The sequence below is a fragment of the Ictidomys tridecemlineatus genome, chromosome 15, assembly GCF_052094955.1.
Source record: "Ictidomys tridecemlineatus isolate mIctTri1 chromosome 15, mIctTri1.hap1, whole genome shotgun sequence".
Lineage (NCBI taxonomy): Eukaryota > Metazoa > Chordata > Mammalia > Rodentia > Sciuridae > Ictidomys > Ictidomys tridecemlineatus.
Window position 1 is genome coordinate 15854502 of NC_135491.1, and position 25490 is coordinate 15879991.

At 38.3% G+C, this 25490-nt stretch overlaps 1 protein-coding gene and 1 non-coding gene across 10 annotated transcripts in view; one reads left to right on the top strand and one right to left on the bottom strand.

Annotated features, from left to right (window-relative positions):
- The window catches only part of LOC144371016 (uncharacterized), a 46751-nt gene that overhangs the window by 9908 nt on the left and 11353 nt on the right, over window positions 1-25490 (bottom strand). For 4 of the 9 annotated variants that reach the window (XR_013431166.1, XM_078033203.1, XM_078033201.1 and 1 more), the window contains exon 2: window positions 2050-2265. The exons of 1 other annotated variant lie outside the window; for it this stretch is intronic. Coding sequence is in view for 6 of the 8 variants with exons in the window: in XM_078033203.1 (XP_077889329.1) it covers window positions 2050-2265 (216 nt within the window). In the remaining 2 variants the exon portion in view is untranslated. 4 more of the 9 variants (XR_013431167.1, XM_078033205.1, XM_078033202.1 and 1 more) reach the window with 4 other exon arrangements.
- Window positions 4157-4263, top strand: LOC120888172 (U6 spliceosomal RNA). Its single transcript, XR_005731678.2, has one exon. It is a non-coding gene; the product is annotated as a U6 spliceosomal RNA (small nuclear RNA).

Below are 25490 nucleotides of genomic sequence, written 5' to 3' on the forward strand. Positions count from 1 at the left end.
GTGGAATTTTCCAGAAGCTGTGTGAGAGGTCATTAACAGAGCCAGCGCCACATGGAAGGGGTGGGCAAGACTATGAGCAATGCCAGGCCCCTCACCAACCCACTTCATCTGGAAAACACATGTTTATTTTCATTAAAAAATACGCCATGGGGCTTAGGTTGTGGCTCAGAGGTAGAGCATTCGCTTAGCATGCGTGAGGCACTGGGTTCGATCCTCAGCACCACATAAAGTAAAATAAAGACACTGTGTCCACCTATAATGGAAAAATAAAATATTAAACAAAAATACGCCATGTAGGTAGACATGGTGGCTCACGTCTGTAATCCCAGCAACCTGAGAGGCTGAGGCAGGCCAATTGTGAGTTCAAGGTTAGCCTCAGCAATTTAGTGAGACACTGCCTCAAAATAAAAAGGGTGGGTATGTAATTCAATGATAGAATGAATGCCACAGGGTTCAATCCCAAGGAAAAGAACAGTATTGTTCTCATCTTTTTTTAAAAAGAAAGAATATATATATAGGGCTGGGGATGTGGCTCAAGTGGTAGCGCGCTCGCCTGGCATGCATGCGGCCCGGGTTCGATCCTCAGCACCACATACCAACAAAGATGTTGTGTCCGCCGAGAACTAGAAAATAAATATTAAAAAATTCTCTCTCTCTCTCCCTCCTCTCTCACTCTCTCTTAAAAAAAAAAAATATATATATATATATTTTTTTTTTCAGATGTGGTGCTGAGGATCGAACCCAGGGCCTCACACGTGCTACACGAGCGATGTACCGCTGAGCCCTAGCCCCAGCTTCTGTTCTCATCTTTGTGGTTGGGGTGTGTTTCTGTGAGTGTGTCCTGAGGAATGGAAGCACGGGTGGTGTAGTAGGCATCCAGCCTTTGAAAATACTGCTAAAGGAGTTTCTGTGGAATCTAGAGTGAAGGAATCGAGTCCTGTGCACTGCCCGGCAGTGTGTGAGAGTTCTGTTCCACACGTCCCTGTCAACACATGGTATTCTCAGTCTTTCTTTTAGCCATCCAGGGAGAACATGGACATATTGTGAGCTTTCTTGAATTTTTACTTTTTGGTGCTGAGGATCAAGCTTGCTAAAAATGTGACCTACCGTGGAGCTACACCTCCAGCACCTCAAGGTGACATTTTAGTTTTCCTGGTGAGGAAAACAGTTGATAGACTGCTTGCAATTGTCACTTTGGCTATTTTTCTTGGCGCTGTGGACGGAACCCCAAGGAGCTTAACCACTAAGCCCCTTCCCCAGCCCTTTGTTATATTTTATTTAGAGACAGGTTCTCACTGAGTTGCTTAGAGCCTCGCTAAGTTGCTGAGGCTGGCTTTGAACCTGTGATCTCCTGCCTCAGCCTCCTGATCTGCTGGGTTGACAGGTGTGCACCGCCGCGGCCAGCTATAATCATTTTTGAAATGCCTTCTTAAGTTTTCTGCAACCTGGTTAAAAGTCAAGGCAACGATATTTCACGTTTCCCAAGGTTGGAGCAAGGGGCATCTGAGTCCCTGCCCAGGACACCAACCTGTGAGGTCTGGGGCTGGTTCCCTGAGCTCCTGGTGCTCCGTACTCCCAGGCCTCAGTTCCCACTTGAGCAGCTGCTCTCCCGCCCTCCTTCTCTGCTCTTCCACCTGGGGAATGAGCTGCGTCTGAAGATGAACCCATTCTTTTTTTTTAATTTTTAAAATTAATCAATTAATTAGTTCTAATTTGTTATACCTGACAGGAGAATGCAGTTCAGTTCATAGTACACACATAGATCCCAATTCTCACTTGTCTGGTTGTACACATGTAGAGCCACACCATTCGTGTCTTCATACGTGTACTTGGGGTCAGGATGTCCATCTCATTCCACCATCTTTCCTACCCCCTTCCCGCTGCTCTCTCCCTCCCCTTTGCTCTTTCCAAAGTGCCTCCATTCCTCCCATGCTCCCCCCACCCCCATTACAGATCAGCATCCACTTATCAGAGAGAACATTTGGCCTTTGGTTTTGGGGGATTAGCTTACTTTAGTTGGTATGATATTCTCCAACTCCACCCACTTACCTGCAAATGCCATGATTTTATTCTCTTTTAATGCTGAGTAATATTCCATTGTGTATAAGTGCCACAGCTTCTTTATCTTTTCATCTAGTGAAGGGCATCTAGGTTGCTTCCACAGTTTAGCTATTGTGGATTGTGCTGCTGTAAACATTGATGTGGCTGTGTCCCTGTAGTATGCTGTTTTTAAGTCCTTTGGGTATGAACCCAGGAGTGGGATAGCTGGGTCAAATGGTGGTTCCATTCCAGGTTTTTTTTTTTTTAAAGAAAGAGTGAGAGAGTGAGAAAGAGGGAGAGAGAGAGAGAACTTTAATATTTATTTTTCAGTATTTGGCGGACACAGTATCTTTGTCTGTATGTGGTGCTGAGGATCCAACCCGGGCCGCACGCATGCCAGGCAAGCGTGCTACCACTTGAGCTGTAAGGATCCGGCGAATCCTTGGAAAAAGAGACCACAAGAGACCAGCTTCATGCAATAGGCAGGAGGGAGTTTATTGAAGAGGATCTGCCTGCTGCCTGCATACCTTCCATTCACATTGGCTGAGCCTTTACCATGTGTCTGGGCTGTCCCAGGCACTGGGAATCCAGTGGAGGATAAAACAGGTACCTGTCCTGGCAAAAGCAGAAAAAAAGAAGGTGCCAAGCTGGGTCGGGTGGCCCATATTGTCAACCCAGTGACTTGGGAGGCTGAAGAAGGAGGATCAAAAATTTGAGGCCAGCCTTAGCATCTTAGTGAAAGCCTCTCTTAAAATAAGAAATTAAAAGGCCTGGGGATGAGGCTTAGTGGTTAAGTGCCTGGGTTAAATCTCAAGTAAAAAAAGAAAAAAAATTCAATTGAGCATAAAGTTTCTGAAGCATCTTCTCAGACCAGACCAGATTTTTTAAAATCCGTACACAGAATCACCCTGTCTTGATGACTCTAGCATCACAGGATGTCTGAGGTAGTGCAAGTTGTCCAGATTCTTTCTTCCCCCAAGACTTCTTTTCTATGTGTGTGCTGAGGACTGAGCCCAGGGACACTTTGCCACTGGGCCACATCCCCAGCTCTTTGAATTTTTCATTCTGAGACACGGTCTTGCTAAGAGCGCAGGGTCTTGCAGTAGAGCGCTCACCTAGCCTGTGCGAGGCCCTGGGTTCAATCCTCAATACCACATAAAAATAAATGAATAAATTTTTTTTTTTTTTTGGCAGTGCTGGGGATTGAACCCTGGGTCTTATGCATGCAAGGCAAGCACTCTACCAACTGAGGTCACCACAATCAAGATAATAAACATATTTCTCTCCCCTAAAAATAAATAAATAAATAAATGAGTAAAATAAAAGTATTGTGCCCTACTACAACAATAAATAAATAAATATTAAAAAAAGAAAGAAAGAATGAGCTGGGAATGTAGCTCAGTGGTACCAAAAAACACAAAGTAGAAAAAAAAAAGTATAAAGAGTGAGAATAGCTGCGACAGAACTGAATTATACTGTTACACCCAACAAAATCAGGGAGACTTCAGTAATCACAGGAAAAAGATAACATCAATGGAGGAACCCAATTGTTATCCTAATAACATATACTGGATTGTACCACTGATTTGTCTTTTGACAGAATATGCATTACCAATTATGTACCTCAGCAACAAATACTTTAATGTGAATTCCTCTAAGAATAAAAATACTTCCCAGTTTACATGAATGTAAAGAGTAGAGAAAAACATAAATTATTCCATACAACAATACCCAGATACATTCAGAAGATAACAAATGTCAAAATATAAGTGGTTTTGTCACTTCAAAATGTCTGTGTCATAAAGGGAATGTATTAGATTAAGGAGAATTTTGTCACTGCAGTAACCAGGTGAAATGAACAATCTTGCATTGGGATGCTGATTTGAACAAACTAAACTGGGCCAAAAGGGGTAATGCAAGGACAGTTTGGGTTTTGAAGATGCAGTAAAATTAAAATACATTAGAAAGAGAAATAGAAAAATCAGTGACAAAGACAGATTATAAAATAGTTGAGAAAACAGTGAAACTTTGGTCAAAAGAAAAACAAGAATATCTATATTTCTATGTACAAGTTGTAGGGATTTGAGATTTTAATTTTTAAAAAAATATTTTACTTGTGCTCACTTCGGCAACACATATACTAAAATTGGAATGATACATAAAAGATTAGCATGGCCCCTGCGCAAGGGTGACACACAAATTCATGAAGCATTCTGTATTTTTATACATAAACCATCATAAAAATATTTTACTTCTTTTTTTCTTTTTTAAAAATATTTTCTTTCTTTTTTTAAAAAATATTTTTTAGTTGTAGTTGGACACAATACTTTTATTTTATTTATTTTTATGTGGTGCTGAGGATCGAACCTAGTGCCTCACACATACTGGGCAAGTGCTCCACCACTGAACCACAACCCCAGCTCCATACTTACCTCTATTTTCTAATGAACTTTAACACACATAAAGGATTTCTTAATCAGGGTTATTAATTTTATATTCATTTAGTAAAATGGCATGAAATAAAGAAACCAAATCATCAATACAATCCAAAGTCTCAGTAGAACATTTGATCAACAATGATCTAGAAGTTCATCAGTATAATCCAAATATTACAAAATTCAATTACTTTCCACTTATACTATAACTGCTTATAAAAATTAACAATGTATACTTGTACATTGCTGGTGGGACTGCAAATTGGTGCGGTCAATTTGGAAAGCAGTATGGAGATTCCTGGGAAAGCTGGGAATGGAACCACCATTTGAACCAGCTATCGCCCTTCTTGGACTATTCCCTGAAGACCTTAAAAGAGCATACTACAGGGATACAGCCACATCGATGTTCATAGCAGCACAATTCACAATAGCTAAACTGTGGAACCAACCCAGATGCCCTTCAATAGATGAATGGACAAAAAAAATGTGGCATTTATACACAATGGAGTATTACACAGCACTAAAAAATGACAAAATCATGGAATTTGCAGGGAAATGGATGGCATTAGAGCAGATTATGCTAAGTAAAGCTAGCCAATCCCTAAAAAACAAATGCCAAATGTCATCTTTGATATAAGGAGAGCAACTAAGAACAGAATAGGGAGGAAGAGCATGAGAAAAAGATCACCATTAAACAGGGTCAAGAGGGGGGAGGGAAAGAGAGAGAGAAGGGAAATTGCATGGTAAAGGAAGGAGACCCTCATTGTTATACAAAATTACATATAAGAGAAAGTGAGGGGAAAGGGGAAAAAAACAAGAGACAGAAATCAATTATAGTAGATGGGGTAGAGAGAGATGGGAGGAGAGGGGAGGGGAGGGGAGGGGGGATAGTAGAGGATAGGAAAGGCAGCAGAATACAACAGACACTAGTATGGCAGTATATAAAAAAGTGGATGTGTAACCGATGTGATTCTGCAGTCTGTATACGGGGTAAAAATGGGAGTTCATAATCTGCTTGAGTCAAATGTATGAAATATGATATGTCGGGCTGGGGATGTGGCTCAAGCGGTAGCGTGCGGCCCGGGTTCCATCCTCAGCACCACATACCAACAAAGATGTTGTGTCCGCCGAGAACTAAAAAATAAATATTAAAAAATTCTCTCTCTCTCTCTCTCTCCTCTCTCACTCTCTCTTTAAAAAAAAATATGATATGTCAAGAGCTTTGTAATGTTTTGAACAACTAATAATAGAAAAAAAGAAAAAAACAAAGTCTTTTAGGAATAATGGATTTGTTCGTCTTGATTGTGGTGATGGCTTCATGGGCACACAACATTTCAAAATGTACCGTCAAAGTTACACTTAATTTAAATATGTGCAACATACTACATGTCCATAAACGTGTTATAGTTTTAAATATATATAGTTATAATTGACAAATGTAAATGGACTCACAAAGTTGCAAGGTTCTTATATTTTATATGCAATATTAATTCTAAGTGGACTGTGAATAGTTAATATATATTTTTTTAAAAAGAGAGAGAGAGAATTTTTTTTAATATTTATTTTTTAGTTTTCGGCAGACACAACATCTTTATTTGTATGTGGTGCTGAGGATCGAACCCAGGCTGCACGCATGCCAGGCGATCACGCTACCACTTAAGGCACATCCCCAGCCCCTTAATATATATTTTAATACACAAAGATCACTAAAAATATGCAAAAAGTATAGCCAAAAAGCAAGTTAAAGTGAAATTTTAAATATTTAATTCAAAAGAAACAAAAGAAGAACCAGAGGAACAATGAACAGATGTTAAAAAAAAAAAAAAGACAAAATGGGGGGGATAAGCACCTATAATCCCAAATACTCAGAAAGTCAAGGCTAGAGGATCGAAAGTTCAAGGCTAGGTTTAGCAATTTAGCAAAATCCCATTTCAAAATAAAATAAAAATGGTGGGGGTGTAGTTCAGTGTCAGAGTGCCCTTGGGTTCAATTCTCAGCAACTGCCTCCCACCAAAAAAAAATTACAGTAAGTGTAAATATACTAAACACTTGAACTGAAGGCAGAGGTTGTCATGAAGATACAAGGTATGACTAAAACTAAGAAATGCCATCAATTTTCTGTCTTTACGGTAAATGTTACCATAAGAAGTTCTAACATTTTTTTATTAATGTATTATACATAATAATGGAATTCATTATGCCATATGTATACATGCATATAACATAATTTGATCAACCTTATTCCTCTAAAATAGTTTTTAATGGCTATATAGTGTTCCAACTTCCTGTTTTGGTAGAATTAATAATTTGTAGCTATTTAGATTTATATATATTAGGTTCTGACAACACTTTTCAATTCTTGGTTTCTTTCAAGTTATGATTTTATTGACTTTTCATTGTCATCATAAATCTCTCACTGAACACTTTCCTAGTTGCTAAGTTAGAAGATAATAATGTAGGATGATCCAGAATTATATCAGAGTTATTTAATGTCAGTAAATCCTAGTCAGAAATAAAATAACCATGACACTCATCATTAAGGGATCCTTATCAAGAAACATATATATGTGGTGACTATGTATATGTATATAAGTGCCACAGAATCATTATACTTATATAGACAGATCTGGGGACAGAACCCAGAGCCTCATGCATTCTAAGTACATGCTCGACCACTGAGCCACACTCCCAGCCCATGTTCCCTATATTTTGAAAGTCCTATGCTTAGTGCTCTACAATTCTAAAAGCCTCACAAAGCAATACATCTTGACCTACATTAAGATCAGGACCATTCATTACCAGGCTATATCATATGTACCTAGAATAACTCATACATGTAGAGAATTTTGAAGTCTTCCCCTATTTGGCCAAATGGGATCCTCTTTTCCAATCCATCCAAGGACAGGGAAGTTCAAGTCTTTTCTTTCTGGGACTTGACTTCTTCACTGTTCTATCATTGATCTTAATATATGATTTGGTACATAAGAGATAATGAATAATCCAGTCAAATATATAAACACCGGTTAGAGAAGAGTGGGCCACAAAGGGTACCTAGGTTATTTGGATCCACTGTTCACTGGTAAAGGAGGAACAGGTGAATTGATAATTAAATGGGTACAGGTAGAACTTTTCAAAATAATTAATGAAAAGATTTTACATATTTCATGGAGAAGGAAACACCAACTTACACATGCCATGGTTTTACATTGAAACTAGTAAATCCTCCTGAAGTTCCTCTGTGGGAAAACAAACAGCATCCAGAGTTGTGAACCAAAGAGGACACCAAGAAAATAGACACAGTTTAGTGTTACTACCTAGAAAATTAAATGTTTTGCTGTTCATTCCAGTTTGAATACAACTACACACCATAAACACATAATTTGAAAGGATTAGAAGAGTTTTAGTTAAATCTAAATTGTTCCCTAATCCCCAGGAAAACTAGTAGGCAATTTTCTAGAGTTCTTCCTTTTCGGGAAGCTGCTTTATGCCTGAGATTAGGCTGCTCAGTCTTATCCTGAACAGATCCTCCTCCTTTCTTTCTTTTTTTTTTTTTTAAGAGAGAGGGAAAGGGAGAGAGAGAGAGAGAGAGAGAGAGAGAGAGAGAGAGAGAGAGGGAATTTTTATATTTATTTTTTAGTTATTGGCGGACACAACATCTTTGTTTTGTATGTGGTGCTGCTGAGGATCGAACCAGGGCCGCACGCATGCCAGGCGAGCACGCAACCACTTGAGCCACATCCCTAGCCCAGTCCTCCTCCTTTCATTCATACTTTGCAGGGCTGAAAAGGAGCCACACCATCCAAACCACATCTTACTTTATGGCCTTGACTTCAGGTGAGGTTGAACAAGGTTGCAGAATAGAAAGGACACAAAATCGTTCAGGCAGTGTTCCACATTCTACTTCTGGAAGAAATGTTTAATAAATTATAAAATATTCATGTAAGAAGTGTTACGCAGGGAAAATATTAACGACCACGGAAATATTCTAGGAATACTGTCAGTGGGAAAATGAGGTTGCAAAACTACATGTACAAATGATACTATTTGTAACATCTATGTGAAAAACTGCAAGACATCAGATTAAAAAGCTTTAGAAAGTTATACACTCATACAGTTGAAAGTACTTATCTTTTTTTTCCTTTGTCTGCTCCTGCAGTGTCCATGCCTTTACTTAAAATATATATGTAGGTGAATGTGTGTGAAGGAAAAAGCTGCTCCAAGAAAGTGGGAAGTTCATTGATTGATTGATTGATAGATACCAGGATTGAACCCAGGGGTGCTTAACCACTAAGCAACATATCCAGCCCTACAGAGTGCCACTAAACCCTTAAGGCCTCTCCAAGGATTGTTTATTTTTTTAAAACAACCTACATTTTACCTGAATCTCTATAATTGTTTTAATGCATTTATTCCCATTCAGGTGTGACCTTTCTTACTAGAAGCAAAAGAAGGGCAACTACATCATTTTAGTCTCTTTATCACTCCCAATACTAAGACTGTATGACTGGCAATTAGTAAAGGTTTGATTATATTAATTCAAATTCTACTTCTAGGAATTTATTTTAAGGTAACAGTATAGAAATTTTTTTAAACATGCTTTTTCAGATTGAATCAAAGAATGTATGAAAAGCAGAAGTACAAAATACTTGGGTAATAAAATGTAGCCACATCATTCCCCCACTTTAATAAAATAATTAAAATGTTATTTGGAAAAAAATATTTAAATCCAATAATGTGATTTGGATTCAATCCTTGCAAAACCACCTTATTAAATGGGATTGATATATAATTTTAATTTTTGAGTACTATTACTTATAAATTTGACTATTGCTTAACATTATGTACTATATATTTTCCTTCATACATCTAATGCTGTATAAAATTTACTAGCTGCATAATATTTAACCACAAGGGTTTATCATCAATCATTAAAATAATCCTAAGCACAAATTTTGCGCATAATCACAACAAGAAAATTGTTGTCCTTGACTCTAAATCACAAGAGTCTAAACCTTTTTGTTTTGTTTGGGGGGACAGTTGGCGGGGCTGGAACCCAAGAGCTTAACCACTGAGCTACATCCCCAACCCTTTATATTTCTATTCATTCATTCATTCATTCTTGATATCAGGGATTGAATCCAGGGGCGCTTAAGCACTGAACCACATCTCCAGCCCTTTATATGCGTGTGTATATCTTTATTTTTTTATTTTTATGTGGTGCTGAGGATCGAACCTAGTGCAACACACGTGCTAGGCAAGCAGCTCTACCACTGAGCCACAACCCCAGCATCCCTTCTTTTTATTTTGAGATAGGGTCTCACTAAGTTGCTTAAGACCTTGCTAAATGGCTGAGGCTGGCTTTGAACTTGTGATTCCCCTGCCACTCAGCCTCCTGAGCCTCTAGGATTACAGGTCTGAGCTACCAAGTGACTAAGTCTTTTTTAGATCTGCTTACAATAAGAAAACATGGAAGAAACTGAATGATATGCCAAGTCTGCGATATTTATCTCAATGGCACCCAATATCCTCTGGGGGCAGGGGATAGATCAAGATTAATATACCTCCCACATATTTCTGAATAAGGAAAGCAAACCCTAAACCCAATAATTTTAAGAAGAAGAAAAAAAAAACTAGTCTAAAGGTTGATTTTTGGAAGTGAAACAATTCTTTACACCTCGTCAGGCTCCTTTTGGGGAATGGCAGGGCCAGGGAGGGACAAGGGAGTCATGATTATCCGGCCTTTGAGGAGCACAGAATGACTTAGGTGACTCCTCGCCAGGCCCACACCTGCCTGCTCACCCTAACTACCCTCAGGGACCCCAAAGAAAGCACGCCCCGGGCATCCCCAGTCCAGGAGCACGTCAAAGCCTCCTTGCTGGAAAACTTCGCTTAGGCTTCAGTATCCAGTGTCCCTCGCTGAGGCATTTCTGTGTCAGACCCAAATAGCTCTGAGGAGAGGGGGCGGAAGAAGCGGAAGAGAACTTCCGGCGGGTCACAGTAACACGTAGAACTCAGCTAGAGACGCACACGGGAGGGACGTGTCGCACAGAGAGGCGCTCGCGCATTCCGCATCCAGACACACAGACAACCTTGCTGCTTTGCCGTCACGCACTCGCGGGCCTGAGACTCCGGCAACAGGCCGACCACGTTACGGACTTGCACGCTTTAAGGGCTTCCTCTACCACTCCGGCCGGTTCAGGCCGGAATCCAATTTAATCCGGTTTCCCAGGCTCCTGACCCAGAGCACTCTTGGCCTATAAATATCCTGGGATGAATTCAACTCACCTTGCGAAGCACAAGAACCAAGCAAAAACGGAAGCCAAGCCATAGATTGCCCATTGCCCGCTGGGAAATGTAGTTCAAGGCCGCTTAGCGCTGGCCGCGGTGGCTTGTGGGAAAAGTAGGCCCGCGCCCGAAATTCTCCCGGGATTCGTCGCCTGTTGTAAGGACCACCGTGGGCCGGATCCCTGAGTTTTTTGTTCTCTATGCTAGCAATACGCAGATGCAAAGACGTGTTGCTCTGGCCCAGACGTTTGAGAAAAGCACGTGTCCGATGTGTCCTAGGAGGTCACAGTTTCCCAAAGCTTCTGGGGGGGACCCAGTTTCCCAAAGCTTCTGGCCTGATTGCGAAGAGCAGGCTCTGGAAGGGTCACTGGTATGATTCGCGAAGGCGAGCGCCCAGGACTGGATTTTAGCTCCTGAGAGCGTGGACCCTGTACTTATGTCCCATGATGTATATCCAGCCTTGCTATAGGTATTTTTAAAGAAAGTAACTATTAAAAAATTGACCCAAATAACAATTCTACATATTATCTACGTATGGGGTATAATATATTTTGATATTTACATTGTGGTTAAATCAAACTAATTAAATCCATCCCCTCACATTCTTATCCTTTTTTGGTTGTGAAAACTCCTTGCTCTGGCAGATCTAAGAATTGGCAGTGTATACACTTAGATGTATGTCACCAAGTCACAGGTGATAAATATGTTACATTATTTCCCCCTCCTTACATACATTTTATTGCCTATTAAATCTAATTAACCAAATTTTAGTAGATTTACCAGCAAATTATCTAATTTTGCTTTTCAGGCTAACCCCTGAAAGCAGGAGGAAAAAACAATTTGAAATAGAAATTAAAAAGCAGAAAATGAAAATATTCTGAAAAATGTTTTGCAATACCATTTCTGGAAATAGAGATGCTGACATATATACATTACAGACTTTGACCAAACTGTCCCATGGAAGTATTTGCCCAGGATATAGTCTCTGGATTCATCCATCCATACCCAACTACACTCACTGGTACAGGTTCTCAGGCTACCAGAATCCACAAGGGGAGGAGCAGTGAATGGGCAGAGCAACTTTATGGAGTCTTCAGGCACACTAGCGCTCCTACAACCCCTGAGCTTGAAAACCCATTTAGTATCCTCCACATTTTGAACTGGGTTGGGAATACTAAGGAGGACTGGGAAGAGACTTGACCCTGAGAAAGAAGAGGGATAGAGATAACATTAGCTTTCTGAGAGGCCAGCATCTTGCATCTACTTGGCCAGAACCAGAACCCTTGGCAGACTGGGAGGGTAACAAAGAGTGCCCACCTGGCTGGGCATGGTGGTACACTTCTGTAATCTCAGAAATCTGAGAAGCTGAGGCAGGAGGATCAAAAATTTGAGGCCAGCCTGGACAACTTAGTCAAGTCTGGTCTCAAAGTTTAAAAGGGTCGGGGGTGTAGCTCAGTTGTCATCTGCTCCTGTATTTAATCTCCAATATTACAAAATAAATAAATAAAATTTCTGGGTGAAAATTTAAAGAGACATGACTGTGTGCTAACAAAATGTATTATCTAAGAGCCAGATGCTGAACGTTTTGTAATCCCAGGACAGTTTCACCCAACAAATAACTTAAGATGGTTCTTGATATGAAACATAGCGGCTGATGCCGTATTTTTCCTTATCAAGAAAAATTACTTTGGGGCTGGGATGTGGCTCAAGCGGTAGCACGCTCGCCTGGCATGCGTGTGGCCTGGGTTCGATCCTCAGCACCACATACAAAGATGTTGTGTCCGCTGAAAACTAACAAATAAATATTTTAAAAAATTACTTTGCTAACTATTTCATATTATGATGGAAAGAGGATTGCAGAAACTTGGCAGAAAGGACTGTCCAAATGCCTGTACTAGGAGACTTCACCAAACTTTAGCATGGCTTTCTAGTAGTTTAAGGTTGTCTGTGATGACTTCATCCCACCCTCCACCCCCCCCCACCCCCCCACCCCTGCCCCCATAAAGTGCCTGCCTGAGAAAGCTTGAAGTTGCTATGAGAATGTCCTGTTTTGCTTCAGCCAAAATGTGAAGATAGGTTGACAGGTCCTTAAGAAAATTATTTTAGCAAGTTTGCAATTATAGGCCAGGAGTAGTGGTACACTCCTGTCAACTACTTGGGAGGCTGAGACAAGAGAGAGGATCACAAGTTTAGGGCCAACCTCACTCAGCAACTTAATGAGACCCTGTTCCCAAAAAATAAAAAGTACTGGGTTGTAGCCCAGAGATGGAAGGCTGAGAATCTAACCAGGATCTGGATCGTTATAGGCCAGCACTCTACCACTGAGCCACAATCCCAGCCCCTTCTCTTTTATTCTTGATCACTTTGATTAAGGGATTTATGAAGCTTGTTGGTCTTTTCAGTTGAACCAGCTTTTGGCTCTGGTATCTCTTCTGTTTATGAGTTTCATTTATTGACTTCTTGTCTTTATTTGCTTCTATTGACAGTGAGTTTATTTTGCTTTTCTTTTTCTATTGTCTTACAGAACTTAAATCATTTGTTTTGTGTTTTTCTAATATAAACATTTAAAATTATAGATGTCTAAGTATTACCTTAGCTAAATTACACACATTTGAATATGCTCTAAATTTTTATGGTTCATTTATAAATATCTTCTATTTCCTGAGTGTATTGTTTATTTTGAAATATTGGGAGATTTTTTCTAGATATTTAGTTATTTCAAATTTAGCTTCATTGTGATCAAAGAACATATTCTGCATGATTTTGGTCCTTTTTAGTGTATTAAAACTTTAATGGATCAGCATATGGTCTATTTTGAATGCGTATGTGCACTTGAACAGAATGCACATTTTCTGGAGTTTTTGATTTATGTTTTATAAATATCTACTAGTTGAAACTGTTAGACAGTGTTATTTATGTTTTCTATATTTCTTTACTGACATTTTTGGGGGGCTGAGGTTGGTTTGTTCTATAAGTTATTACTCCAACCAGAGTTGTAGAATTGTAGAAATTGTCTATTTCTTGATTTATGTCAATTTTTGCTTTGTATATTTTGAGTCTCTGCTATGATGAACCTATACATTTCTGATCACTAAGTCTTCCAGATGAAGTGACCATTTATCATTATGATAAGATTATCTTTGATCATATAGATTATCTTAAAGTTTGGTTTATCTGATATTAATATAACCATTCCATTTTTAAAAATATTTATTTTTAGGTGTAGACGGACACAACACAATGCCTTTATTTTTATGTGGTGCTGAGGATTGAACCCGGGTCCCACCCGTGCTAGGCGAGTGCTCTACTGCTGAGCTACAATCCTAGCCCCAACCATTCCATTTTTTTCCAAAGTAAATGTCAATATTTGAAAGTTATCTAAATCCATTTACCTCTTAAGAGCATTATTTTCTCTTTGTTTCTAATATAAAATTTAATTTCTCCTAAAACAGGATATTTATTTTCTTTCAGATTTGCTGTCCAGTTATGAAACTAAGGTATTATCTGTAAAAAATACATTTTTAAAAAGAAATTGTTAAAATACAAAATAATGGAAAGAGAAGTTCTTGCCTTGAGGAACTTTTTTCTTGGAGATGATTGGAAATGTAGGGAATTCTTTGAGCAAAAACAGGCATCTAAAGAAGACTATTTCTGGCATGTGAGAGTCACATTTGAAAAAGTAGTAACCAAATTCATTCAGCCTACATCTCTTGTTCTAAATCAAACAGTTCACACTGGAAAGAAACACTGCACAGAAAAAATGTGAAAACCTCACCCAACTGGCAAGAATTCATCAGTGGCAAAGTTGATGAAATGTGTAAAAAGGCCTTTATATCTTACACAAATCAGATGAAACAACAGTTTTACTGGCATAAAGGAATATGATGGAGAATCTGTGTTTAACTTCCAACTTAATAATCAAATAAATTTTGTGGTATAAATGTGTAATAAGAATTGTACTGCAAAAAAGTACATGTATAAAGACATGAATTGGCGTGAACATACTTTCATATACAAAGATATGAAAATTGTGCTCTATATGTGTAATAAGAATTGTAATGCATTCTGCTGTCCTGTATTTTAAAAAATCAAATAAATTATAAATACTAGCTGTGTGGAAAAATCTTTAGAAAATATCCCCACCTTACTGATCATAATATACTGATAAGAAACTATATGGGTGCAAAGAATGTGGGAAGGCTTTCATTTGTGTTTTTTACTTTAACAGACATCAGAGAAGACACACTGGTGGGAAATCCTATGAATGTAAAGAATGTGGGAAGGCCTTTTGTAATCTCTCAACTCTTATTCAACATCATAGAATTCACACTGATGAAAAACCCTATGAACACAGGCAGAGCAGAAGGCATTTATCTCTTGTTCAACATTTTTTCAACCTCAGAGAACACACACTAATGAGAAGACCTATGAATGTTAGGAATGCAAAGGCCTTTAGGCAGAGTGCACGTCTAAATAGACATTGAAGAATTCACAGTGGTGAGAAACCCTAGGAATGTAATGAATGTAGAAAGACTTTTAATGAATGTAGAAAGACTTTTACTTGGCTTTCAAATTTGAATAAACATCAGAAAATTCACACTGGTAAAAAATCCTATGAATGTAAATATTGTGAGAAGGCTTTTCTCTGTTGACATTTATTCAACACCAGACAACTTATACTAAGGAAAGACCTTATGGATGTCAGGAAAATAGGAAGGTCTTTAGATAGAGAGCACATCTTACACAACATCAAAAAATTCACATAGATGGGGCTGGGGTTGTGGCTCAGTAGTAGAGTGCTTGCCTAGCACAAGTGAGGCACTGGGTTCGATCCTTAGCACTGCATAAAAAAATAAAAGAATTCACACTGGTGGTTACCATATGAATGTAAAGAATGTAAGAAGTCTTTTATTGATGGTTCTCAACACCAGAGAATTCACACGGGTGAGAAACCATATGAATGTAAGGAATGTAGTCTTTCACAGGTGAAAAAGTACCATAGAATGCACACACACAGTAAGATATTCTGTGTATTCAAATATTGTCTTTAACACTCCTTTTTTAACATCAACAAATACATTGTGGATAGAAATATTAGAAGTATCAGAAATGTAAGAAACACTTTCATCTGGCATCCAGCTATCCTTTTGTTTATTTATTTATTGGTACCAAGGATTGTACTTAGGAGCATTTAACCACTGAGCCACATCCCCAGCCCTATTTTGTATTTTATTTAGAGACAAGGTCTCACTGAGTTGTATAGGGCATCACTAAGTTGCTGAGGCTGGCTTTGAACTCATTTCCTCCTGCCTCAGCCTCCTGAGCCAGTGGGATTACAGGCGTGCACCACCAAGCTTAATTTCTCTCTCCTTTTATATAATAGAATGTATACTGGGGAGAAGCATTATTAAAATGAGGTGTGTGTAAAGACCTATTCTCAAACTCAACATTATATAATTTATAATATGATTAATTTAGGAAACTATTAATTTTCCAGCTGTCCATTATAGAACAATTTGTAAGAGAAGAAAAGGTGACTATGTAAATTTCCTTTGCCTCATAACTCACAATTTGTTCAGTATCAGGATTTACATAGAAAAATGAAAAAATAAAAATGTAGTTGTTTGATTACATCATAATTATAGAGAATAATATATATGGGAAACAACCATGTTGGACTTATGAATATAGAAAAGCTTTTACCTACAATATGAATCATTTCCAGCTTCTTTGTTTTTTCAACGTTTGCTACCTGTGTTTTATTTCCAAGATATATAAATTCTGTGTGCTTCAGATAACTGACTTTTACTGTGAAGATTAAATGAATTAATTCAGACAAAGATGTTTGGAAGAGTTACTGGCAAATAGAAACTGTTACTGGAGGGGCTGGGGTTGTGGCTCAGTGGTAGAGTGCTCACCTAGCATGCATGAGGCACTGGGTTTGATTATCAAAACCACATAAAAACAAAAGGAAGAATATAGTGTCCACCTAAAACTAAAAAATAAATGTTAGAAAAAAATGAAACTGTTACTGGAGTCCTTGGCCAGAAGTCCAACTTGATGAATCCTAACAAATCAGAGCAGCTGTCATGGGACTTGAAGAGATATCCCTGAAGAAGAGTTCAAGGAGGTCCCAGAGAAAATGGGGACCAGTGGGGTTCCTGATATACGTGACAAACAAGAATTTCAGCACATGCCAGTCAAAGGCATAGCCATTTAGGAAGCAGATGCACATTCAAGGGATAATGTGGGATTTCATAAGAGTGAGAAGCACCCCACCACCACCACCACCTCCCTGAGTTGAAGCTCCAGTATTTATAGAGGGGCAGTTTCCAGGGGCTGGACTGGAGGTGGAGCCAGGGTGGAGCTGCACAATTTTGCACCAGTTTTCCCTGTGCTTGCACATTTCCTTTTTTCTATATGGACACGGGTCAAGGACATGCACCTTACAGTTAGTTGTTCTTGGGCACTTTTTGCATCCCAGATGATCATGGGCTTTTCCTTTGAGACTCAGTATATCCCTCTCTTTATTCTAAATACCTAGCTCATGGCCACTCGCCCCCAAAAACAAATGGAAAAAGAAATGGTAAATGCCAGGAAGGAAATTTAGTCAGTGAAGACAAGGGGAACAGTGTTTCCAGCTCTACCATTGAACTGCATCCCCAGCCCTTATTTTTAATTTGGGACAGGGTCTTGCTAAGTTGCCTCAAATTTGTGAGCTTCCTGCCTCAGCCTCTCTTTAGTTGCTATAATTTTTATGTGTGTGTGTGGTGCTGGGGATTGAACCCAGGGCCTTGTACATGCCAGGCAAGCAATCTACGAAGTGAGCTATATTCCTCAGCCCTGCTATAAGTTTTTTAAAAATACCTCATTCCTTAATCTATCTGTTATATAGTCTAATTGAACAGCACACAAGGTAATTTTCATGAGAGTGAATTATGGTAATTTATGTGAGTGAAGATCTGTATATTTCCCACAAATTTGGTAGTTACAACCTGGGAACTGGCTTGGAGAATGAAGGGCTGTGAGGAATAGTGGTACAGCAACCATGGGTTAAATTCCAAATGCCACCCAAAAAAAAAAAAAAAAAGAAAAAAAAAAAGAAAAGAAAGAAAAACTGAACAGTTAAATAATGAATTTTATCTAAAAGCTGTTTCAAAGAAACTATTATATGGACTGGATTTTGGCAGGTATGAACAAGACAAATAAATAACAGAAATGTAACAATGCGAATAAGTAGAAAAATTTCAGGCAGCAAATTTGTAACTCCTTGGAGTTACCATTAAATTTGAAATATCTAGAATAAACTATTTTATAAGAATATGTGAAGAGGCTGGGGTTATGGCTCAACAGTAGATTGCTCACCTCACACATGCAAGGCCCTGGGTTTGATCCTCAGCACCACAAAAAATAAATAAAATAAAATAAAGTTATCGTGTCCAACTACAACTACAAAAAATAAAAATTAAAAAATGTAAAGTTTTCTGATTGATTCCCTGGCCAATAAAAAGTTTGAATAAAGCCAATATCTCTTTAAAAATTTTTTTGAAAAATTTTGACAAAGATAACTACTTAAAATGGAAAAAGCAGAGAATTCAAATGTTGGTCTAGAGGAAGGCTGCATTTCTAGTTGCTGTGTGACTCTGGTGAAAGCAGCAGGAGTACTGCTTCTCTGCAAAGTGGGTGAAAGGGATTGACTGGGTGACCAGCACCACGAGAGAGAAGGTTCTTGCTCAGGAGGTATGAGCGGCCTAGGAAATAAAAAGTCTGAAATAATCAGTAAGAAATAAAAACAGAACTAGAAATTAGAAATGAAAAGGGGAGTGTCTTCCAGTCCTGATGGGAGCTGGAACTGAATGACTGAAAAATGGCTGATTATTTAAGAGTGAGTACATCAAAGGCAGGGATAAGGTTTTAGCAGGAGCAGTGTTGGTTTGGTGTTTGCTTCTCGGTGTGGCAGGGGTCTTGCAGTAAGCAGGGTGACTGGCAGTCACACCCATCTCTGAGAGGCTATGTGGCTCAAGTGGGTCACCCCATGTCTGGTGCTGTGCTGAACTTGAGCTAGAGCTAGGGAGGATACCACATGAACCAGGCGTTCTCAAATTGGTGGGGTTACTACTGGGAGTTCCTGATACTGTTATGGGGAACCGCTTCAGAAAACACTCTTAAGTCCGAATTCAAATCAATGACAACTAGGACTCTGCTTGTGGCTCAGTGGTAGAGTGCTCACCTAGCATGCACGAGGCACTGGGTTCAAGCCTGAGCACCACATAAATGTAAAATAAAGACATTGTGTCCACCTAAAACTTAAGAATAAGTATTTTTTAAAAATCAATGAGAGTTTTATTTACTTGGCCTGAGACTGTCACCCACCCATAGAGACTGAAGCTCTATGGGAGAACAGCCGCTTCCTGGCCTGTATCCTGGAAACTTAAAGATGAAAATGTGAATATGGATAATCTCTATTTGTACATAACTATTAACATGGCCTCCATAAAAAAAAATAAAAAGCAAAGGTTGATAGAACTAAAAAGAAAAAAAGCTAAATCTTCAGTTTGATTTTAACATATCTTTTTCAAGAAGGGAGAAAAATTAGAGAATAAGCATTTGATTCACTAGTATTTAAAAACTTGAGGGGCTGGGGTTGTGGCTCAGTGGTAGAGCACTCGCCTAGCACGTACGAGGCGCTGAGTTCGATCCTCAGCACCACATAACAATAAATAAAATAAAGATACTGTGTCCAACTACAACTAAAAAAAATTTTAAAAAACCTTGAGAGTGGATATTTATAGACCTCCCCAAACTTTCAAACTATTCTTATATATGAGAAATTATTTATTGTACCTTGAACCATAAAGCAAGTCTGAACAAATATCAAATGACTGAAATTATACAAAACATCTCTTACATATGACTAGAAGTCTCTCCATATGTTTGGAAATATACTTTCTTTTTTGGCAGTACTGAGGATTGAACCCAGGGCTAGGCAAGTGCTCTATATCCCCCACACTGGAAATATACTTTTAAATAATACTTGTGAATAACCACTGATTAAAGAAAACATTCTAAAGGAAATGAAGTTTTTATGAAAAAAAAATCTCACCTTTGAAAACCTATGGAATGCAATCATACCCTCTAGTAGGAAATGCTTCCAGGAAGCTGAAATCAATGAGGAAATCATCTATCATCTTCTTTTTTTGGTGTGTTTTAGGTGGTCACAATATCTTTATTTTTAAATTTTTATGTGGTGCTAAGGGTCGAACCTAGTGCCTCATGCATGCTAAGTGAGCACTCTACCACTGAGCCACAACCCCAGACCATCATCTATCATCTGATAATAGAAAAATTTAAAATTCAAAAAAGGAAATAATAGATTAAACACAAATATAAAGTGGGAAGCAAAATTCAGTTAAATTAAGAGCTTAGTTAAATTAAGAGTTGTCAAGTTGAATGCTTGCCTCACATGTGGGTGTACCACATAAAATAATTAAAACAAAGATTAAAAAAAACATACATTTGGGCTGGGATTGTAGTCAGTGGCATTTTGTGTTGGGTTATTTTTCTAATTGCTTAGGACTTCTGAATATGAGGGGTATTAACTTTCCCCCCAGACTTTGGCCTGTTATTTATCTTATTTTGATTTCTTAGAACTGAGAAATTGGGGATTATACATAAATTTATCAATTTGTACTTGGATGGCATCTGTTTTGGTATTATATTTAGAGATCATTTTTTCCACTTGAATATATTTTTTAAAATCTTATGTTTTCCTCTTTTACGGTCAGATTTTAAAATGTAATTAATTAATCAGAGTTTTAGGTATTTACAATATTATTTTTCATAGATAGCTACCTTGTTGTCTCAGCACTATCTACTTACATATTCATATTTGCCTAATAGGCACAAAGCCCTGGCATCAATCCCCAGTAGCTCACACAAACAAAAATGTCCACCTTTGTCCTAACAATTTTAAATGCAGACTTTATCATAGGCTGAGTTCCAGTATGTGTTTGGGTCTGTCTTGACTATTCTTTTGTCCTATTGATCTACCAATTTCTTCCTGCATCATAATCAAATTTATTTTGGACTCCCAGCATTATAAAATGCTTTGATAGCTGGCAGGTCTAGGCTCCACTCCATGCATTACCTTTTTTTTTTTTTTTTTAAGATATATATTTTTAAGTGGCAGTGTGGCCCTTCCTTTTTTTTTTTTTTTCAATTTGTTTATTTTTATGTGGCACTGAAGATCGAACCCAGTGCCTTATACATGCTAGGCAAGCGCTCTACCATTGAGCTACAACCCCAGCCCCCTAGCCCTTTTTATATTTTATTTAGAGACAGGGTTTCACTAAGTTGTTTAGGCCCTCACTAAGTTGCTGAGGCTGACCTTGAACTTGTGATCCTCTTGCCTCAGCCTCCTGAGCTGTTGAGATTAGGCATGAGCCACCACACTCAGCATCATGCATTACTCTTAATTTTCCAGAATGTTCCTGGCTATTTTTTCTTATCCAGTCTTCCACAATGCCTTTCTACTGTCTTGTTTTAATTTTTAAGCAGCAGTAGTCAATACAATTGAAGAAGGGAAACACCATAAATTAATGTCAGGTGCTTAATATGTATTCTATAAAATAAGTGCTGAACAACTATTATTTTAATTTTTTTTAATATTTATTTTTTATTTTTTGGCAGACACAACATCTTTATTTGTATGTGGTGCTGAGGATCAAACCCAGCACCGTGCGCATGCCAGGCGAGCGCGCTACCTCTTGAGCCACATCCCCAGCCCCTATTTTAAAAATTTTTGTTCTTATTCTGAAATATTATTAAATTTTAAACAACTCAGTATTCCAAAATTAAGTGACCCTGGATCAAAGGCTCACAAATCCCAGTAGGTTAGCTTGCTAGGCCTTTGGATAGAGAAATCTTACAAAGAAATGAATTCCTGTTTGCTGAATTTTCAACTCAATAAACAGAAAAAAAAAAGAAATGAATTCCTATCATATGCCTCAATAAATGTATCTGAGGATTTCCAGGAGCCATCTGTGAAATGTGCATGAACCCAATCCACATGGAAGCCATTGACTAGGAAAGTCTGGGATCTAGGAACTCCTAGGGGTATTTCTGCTGATTTGCCACTGCCCAGTACATGTGATATCCTACTTAGCTCTGCCAGGTTCAGCACTGCACTGGAGTTGGGGCGATCCGCTGGACCTGCTAGAGCTACATAGCCACACAGCTTCTCAGATGGGTGTGGCTTGCCAAGATGCCAATCAATCTGTTTGCTGCAAGTCCCCTGGCACACCTAGAAGCAAGACTCCTCCAGCTGAAACCTTATCCCTGCCTTTGATGTACTCTCCCTTAAATAAAGTACTGGAGCCATTTTCTAGTTGTTCTGTTCCAGTTCCTCTTTGAACCTAATTTTTGGCTCTGACTCTTATTTATTTTCTCTCATTTTCTCAGGTGGCTCATCACCTTCTAATCAGGAAGGCTTGCTACGCCTTTGGATAGAGAAATCTTACAAAATTTGGCAGGGTGCTGGCTGCTCCGCAGTAGAGGATCGTCTCCTAAAGCAACCTATGTTATTAAACAGTTATATTCATAAAGTAGATTATACTAAACTCATTATATCCATAAAAAAGGAAAATCTTAGATTATCAATATAGTCTACCACTTAAAATAAACTGCTAAGGAACATACCACTCAAACTCACAGCATGTTTTTCTATTATGTATCAGCAAGTAGTACATATAAATTCTTAATTTTCATTAGGTCATGACCATTTTCATAGTCCTCAGAAAGAAATTTACCAAGTACAAGGCTAAGCACAACTTATTCATTATAGAATTTTTTCATACATGTACTATCTCAATTTATTTGTTCCACCAACTGTGGAAAGCAGTAACTTGGACCATGGTCTTTGACTGCCTCAAAGCTGTGGCTATACTTTGCCCTGAACATTCTGTGTAAAGGTGCAAGATAAGATTGCCCAGGAGCTATGGTAGCACCTGCCTGAGGAAATTCTGTGCAAAAGTTCAGCATGTTTCATGCAAAGCATGGAACAATAACAGTTTGACTTTTGAGTCTAGACACCAGCTGCCAGGAACAGAGTTCTGAGCATAACAAGATTACCAAAATAACTTGCAAGTGCTGTAGCCTTCAAGCCTCCCTACTTTGCAGAAACTTTCCCATAAATAACCTTTTGATAATAAAATCTACATAATAAACATGCTATGCCAGCTCTGGGTCACTATTCCTCCATCAAAGGAAGGTATCCCACCTGGTCCCAGCTTTCTCTGTATAAATGTTTGTGTGTCTTTCTTAATCCCCCATTGCCTCTGCCTGTCTCTAGGGTTTGGCCATGCAGGTTGCAGCAATGAACTCTTTTTGCCATTCTGGTGAAGCCTGTGATAGTCAGCAATTTATTGTTGTTGTTTTTTTTTTTTTTTTTTTTGAGACAGAGTCTTGCTAAGTTGCCCAGGCTGACCTCAAACTCCTGGGCTCAAGTGATCCTCCAGTCTCAGCCTTCCTAGTAGTTGGGACTGAGACATGCCATTATGCCAGAAAGGAATATTTTTAAATATATGCTGTAATGTACAAATGACTAAAAATTAAACAATTTAAATATCTTTCCTAAAATTTTTTAAAAATTTGAGGCCTTGCAATTTATGTATTTATCAACATACAGAAAATATGGCAATAAATCTATTAACTACTAAGTTTCAAAGTAATGAAATATAAATGATATCTTAAGGTAATGAAACATAAATGATATCTTAAGATATCTTTAACACTGTCATGTGACATGACGATACATGATTCTTCTTGGCAATGAAGTATTTCTAATAACTGATTTGTTGTCCTCATTCATAAAAGAAAGCATGTCAAATTTCATAACTGAATGAAAATAAATCTGTAATTTCTTCCAGAGTTCAAAAACTACCTTGAATTCTATGCATAGCTTCCCCAGAATAAAATATCCCTTGCCATCTACTTTCCAATTCATAGGTCATAGGCACAGCAGACAAAGACATGACAGCAAAGAACACCAAGCACAGCTCAATACGGGAAATACTTGGATTTCTCATCTTTGGTAAACTCATGCTAGCTCAGAAAGTGTAAACCTGGTCTGTATTCAGCCTTGGCAGGTGATGAATGGGTAAGAGTAAAAAAAATCACCGAAGCAGAATTAATTCTGGTAAGAGTTATTTTCTAATTTCTAATAAAAGTAGAAGCAGGCATGGTGGGCACACCTGTAATCCCACTTACTCAGAAGGCTAAGGCAGGAGGAGTGCACTTTTGAGGTTAGCGTGGGCAACTCAGTCAAACCCTGTCTCAAAAAATAAAAAGGGCTGGGATCTAGTTCCATGGTAGAATGCTTACCTAGCTTGCGCAAGGCTCTGGGTTCAATCCCCAGTACCACTGCCTCCCCCCCCACACACACACAAAAAGGGGGGTGAGGAGAAAGAATACTTTGGAGGTTGGGGGGAACAGGTGTATGGAATGGCTGTTGAAACTTAAGTCAGATAAGTGGTTTTCTTAGTATGTAGAATGTGAAGATAACAGTGAAGACTGGTTATGTTTCACTAAACTGAGCTCCTACAATTAACTGTTTGCTTCTATCTAAAAGACTTGATTGTAACCTTGCGGTAAGATGCAAATCAGATACCTTCAGATCATTTAGTGAATGAGAAATACTGGTGTTATCCATGTATCTTTCCCTTCAGGTTTTTGTTACATGTATTATAGAGATAATGTTGGGAGGATCCTTCTTGGTTTCCTCTTATTGTAATTGTTGTTGTTATTGTTATTATTAATTATTACTATTTTGCCTTTGCAGCTAGAACAATCCCAAGAAGTCCTTGAGCTTGTCCTATGCTGAGGTTTACTAATTTGCCCTTGGGCTCTCCATCCAAATTGCACATACGCTCTTTCCTTAGCCAATACCACTGGCCCTTCCTTCTCTAAATTTAAAAAGCAGTATGAATCATTTCCTAATGAACCCTTGGCAACTCACAATAAGGGTTTGAGGACTAAAGCATTGCTTCCACATTTGGGTAGCAATTGTGAATGTATCCTATGTTTAGGTCCCTTTGTCAAAACACATGAAAACTTTATGTGTGTAAAAGTGTAAAAGTGATGTGCATCATGACATATACCATAATAAAGCTGATTTAAAGAAACCAGATGGATTCAAAAATAAGTACAAAAAATAAGTATGTTAAAAGACATTATGCTTTTGGTAAATAATAGAAACTCTTATGAAAAATAAATACAGGGGTTTGGGGTTTAGCTCAGTGGTAGACTGCTTAACATGTGTGAGGCCATGGGTTTGATCCCTAGAAGAAGAGGAGGAGGAAGAGGAGGAGGAAGAGGAGGAGGAGGAGGAGAAGGGGGAGGAAGGCAGCGGCTACAAAGGGTATATACATAAATTTAAAATAAATGAATTAAACAGACATGTTGAAGAACATATGAAATAAAGTTGAAGGATAAATTAACCTACTAGAATTGAATACATTACATCCAGTCATTTTATGAGGAAAAAATTAATAGAAATAGTGAAGAGAAAGTATAAGCATAAGGTATATAGTAATGAATTATAGCACATGGAACCAGGATCCTAGAAGGATAAGAGATGGTGAACATTTCAGAGGCAATATATAGAGATTAAAGAATGAAGAGCTGACTCCAATTTTTAAGAAACACCTAGCAATATAAAAATAAATTTAATTT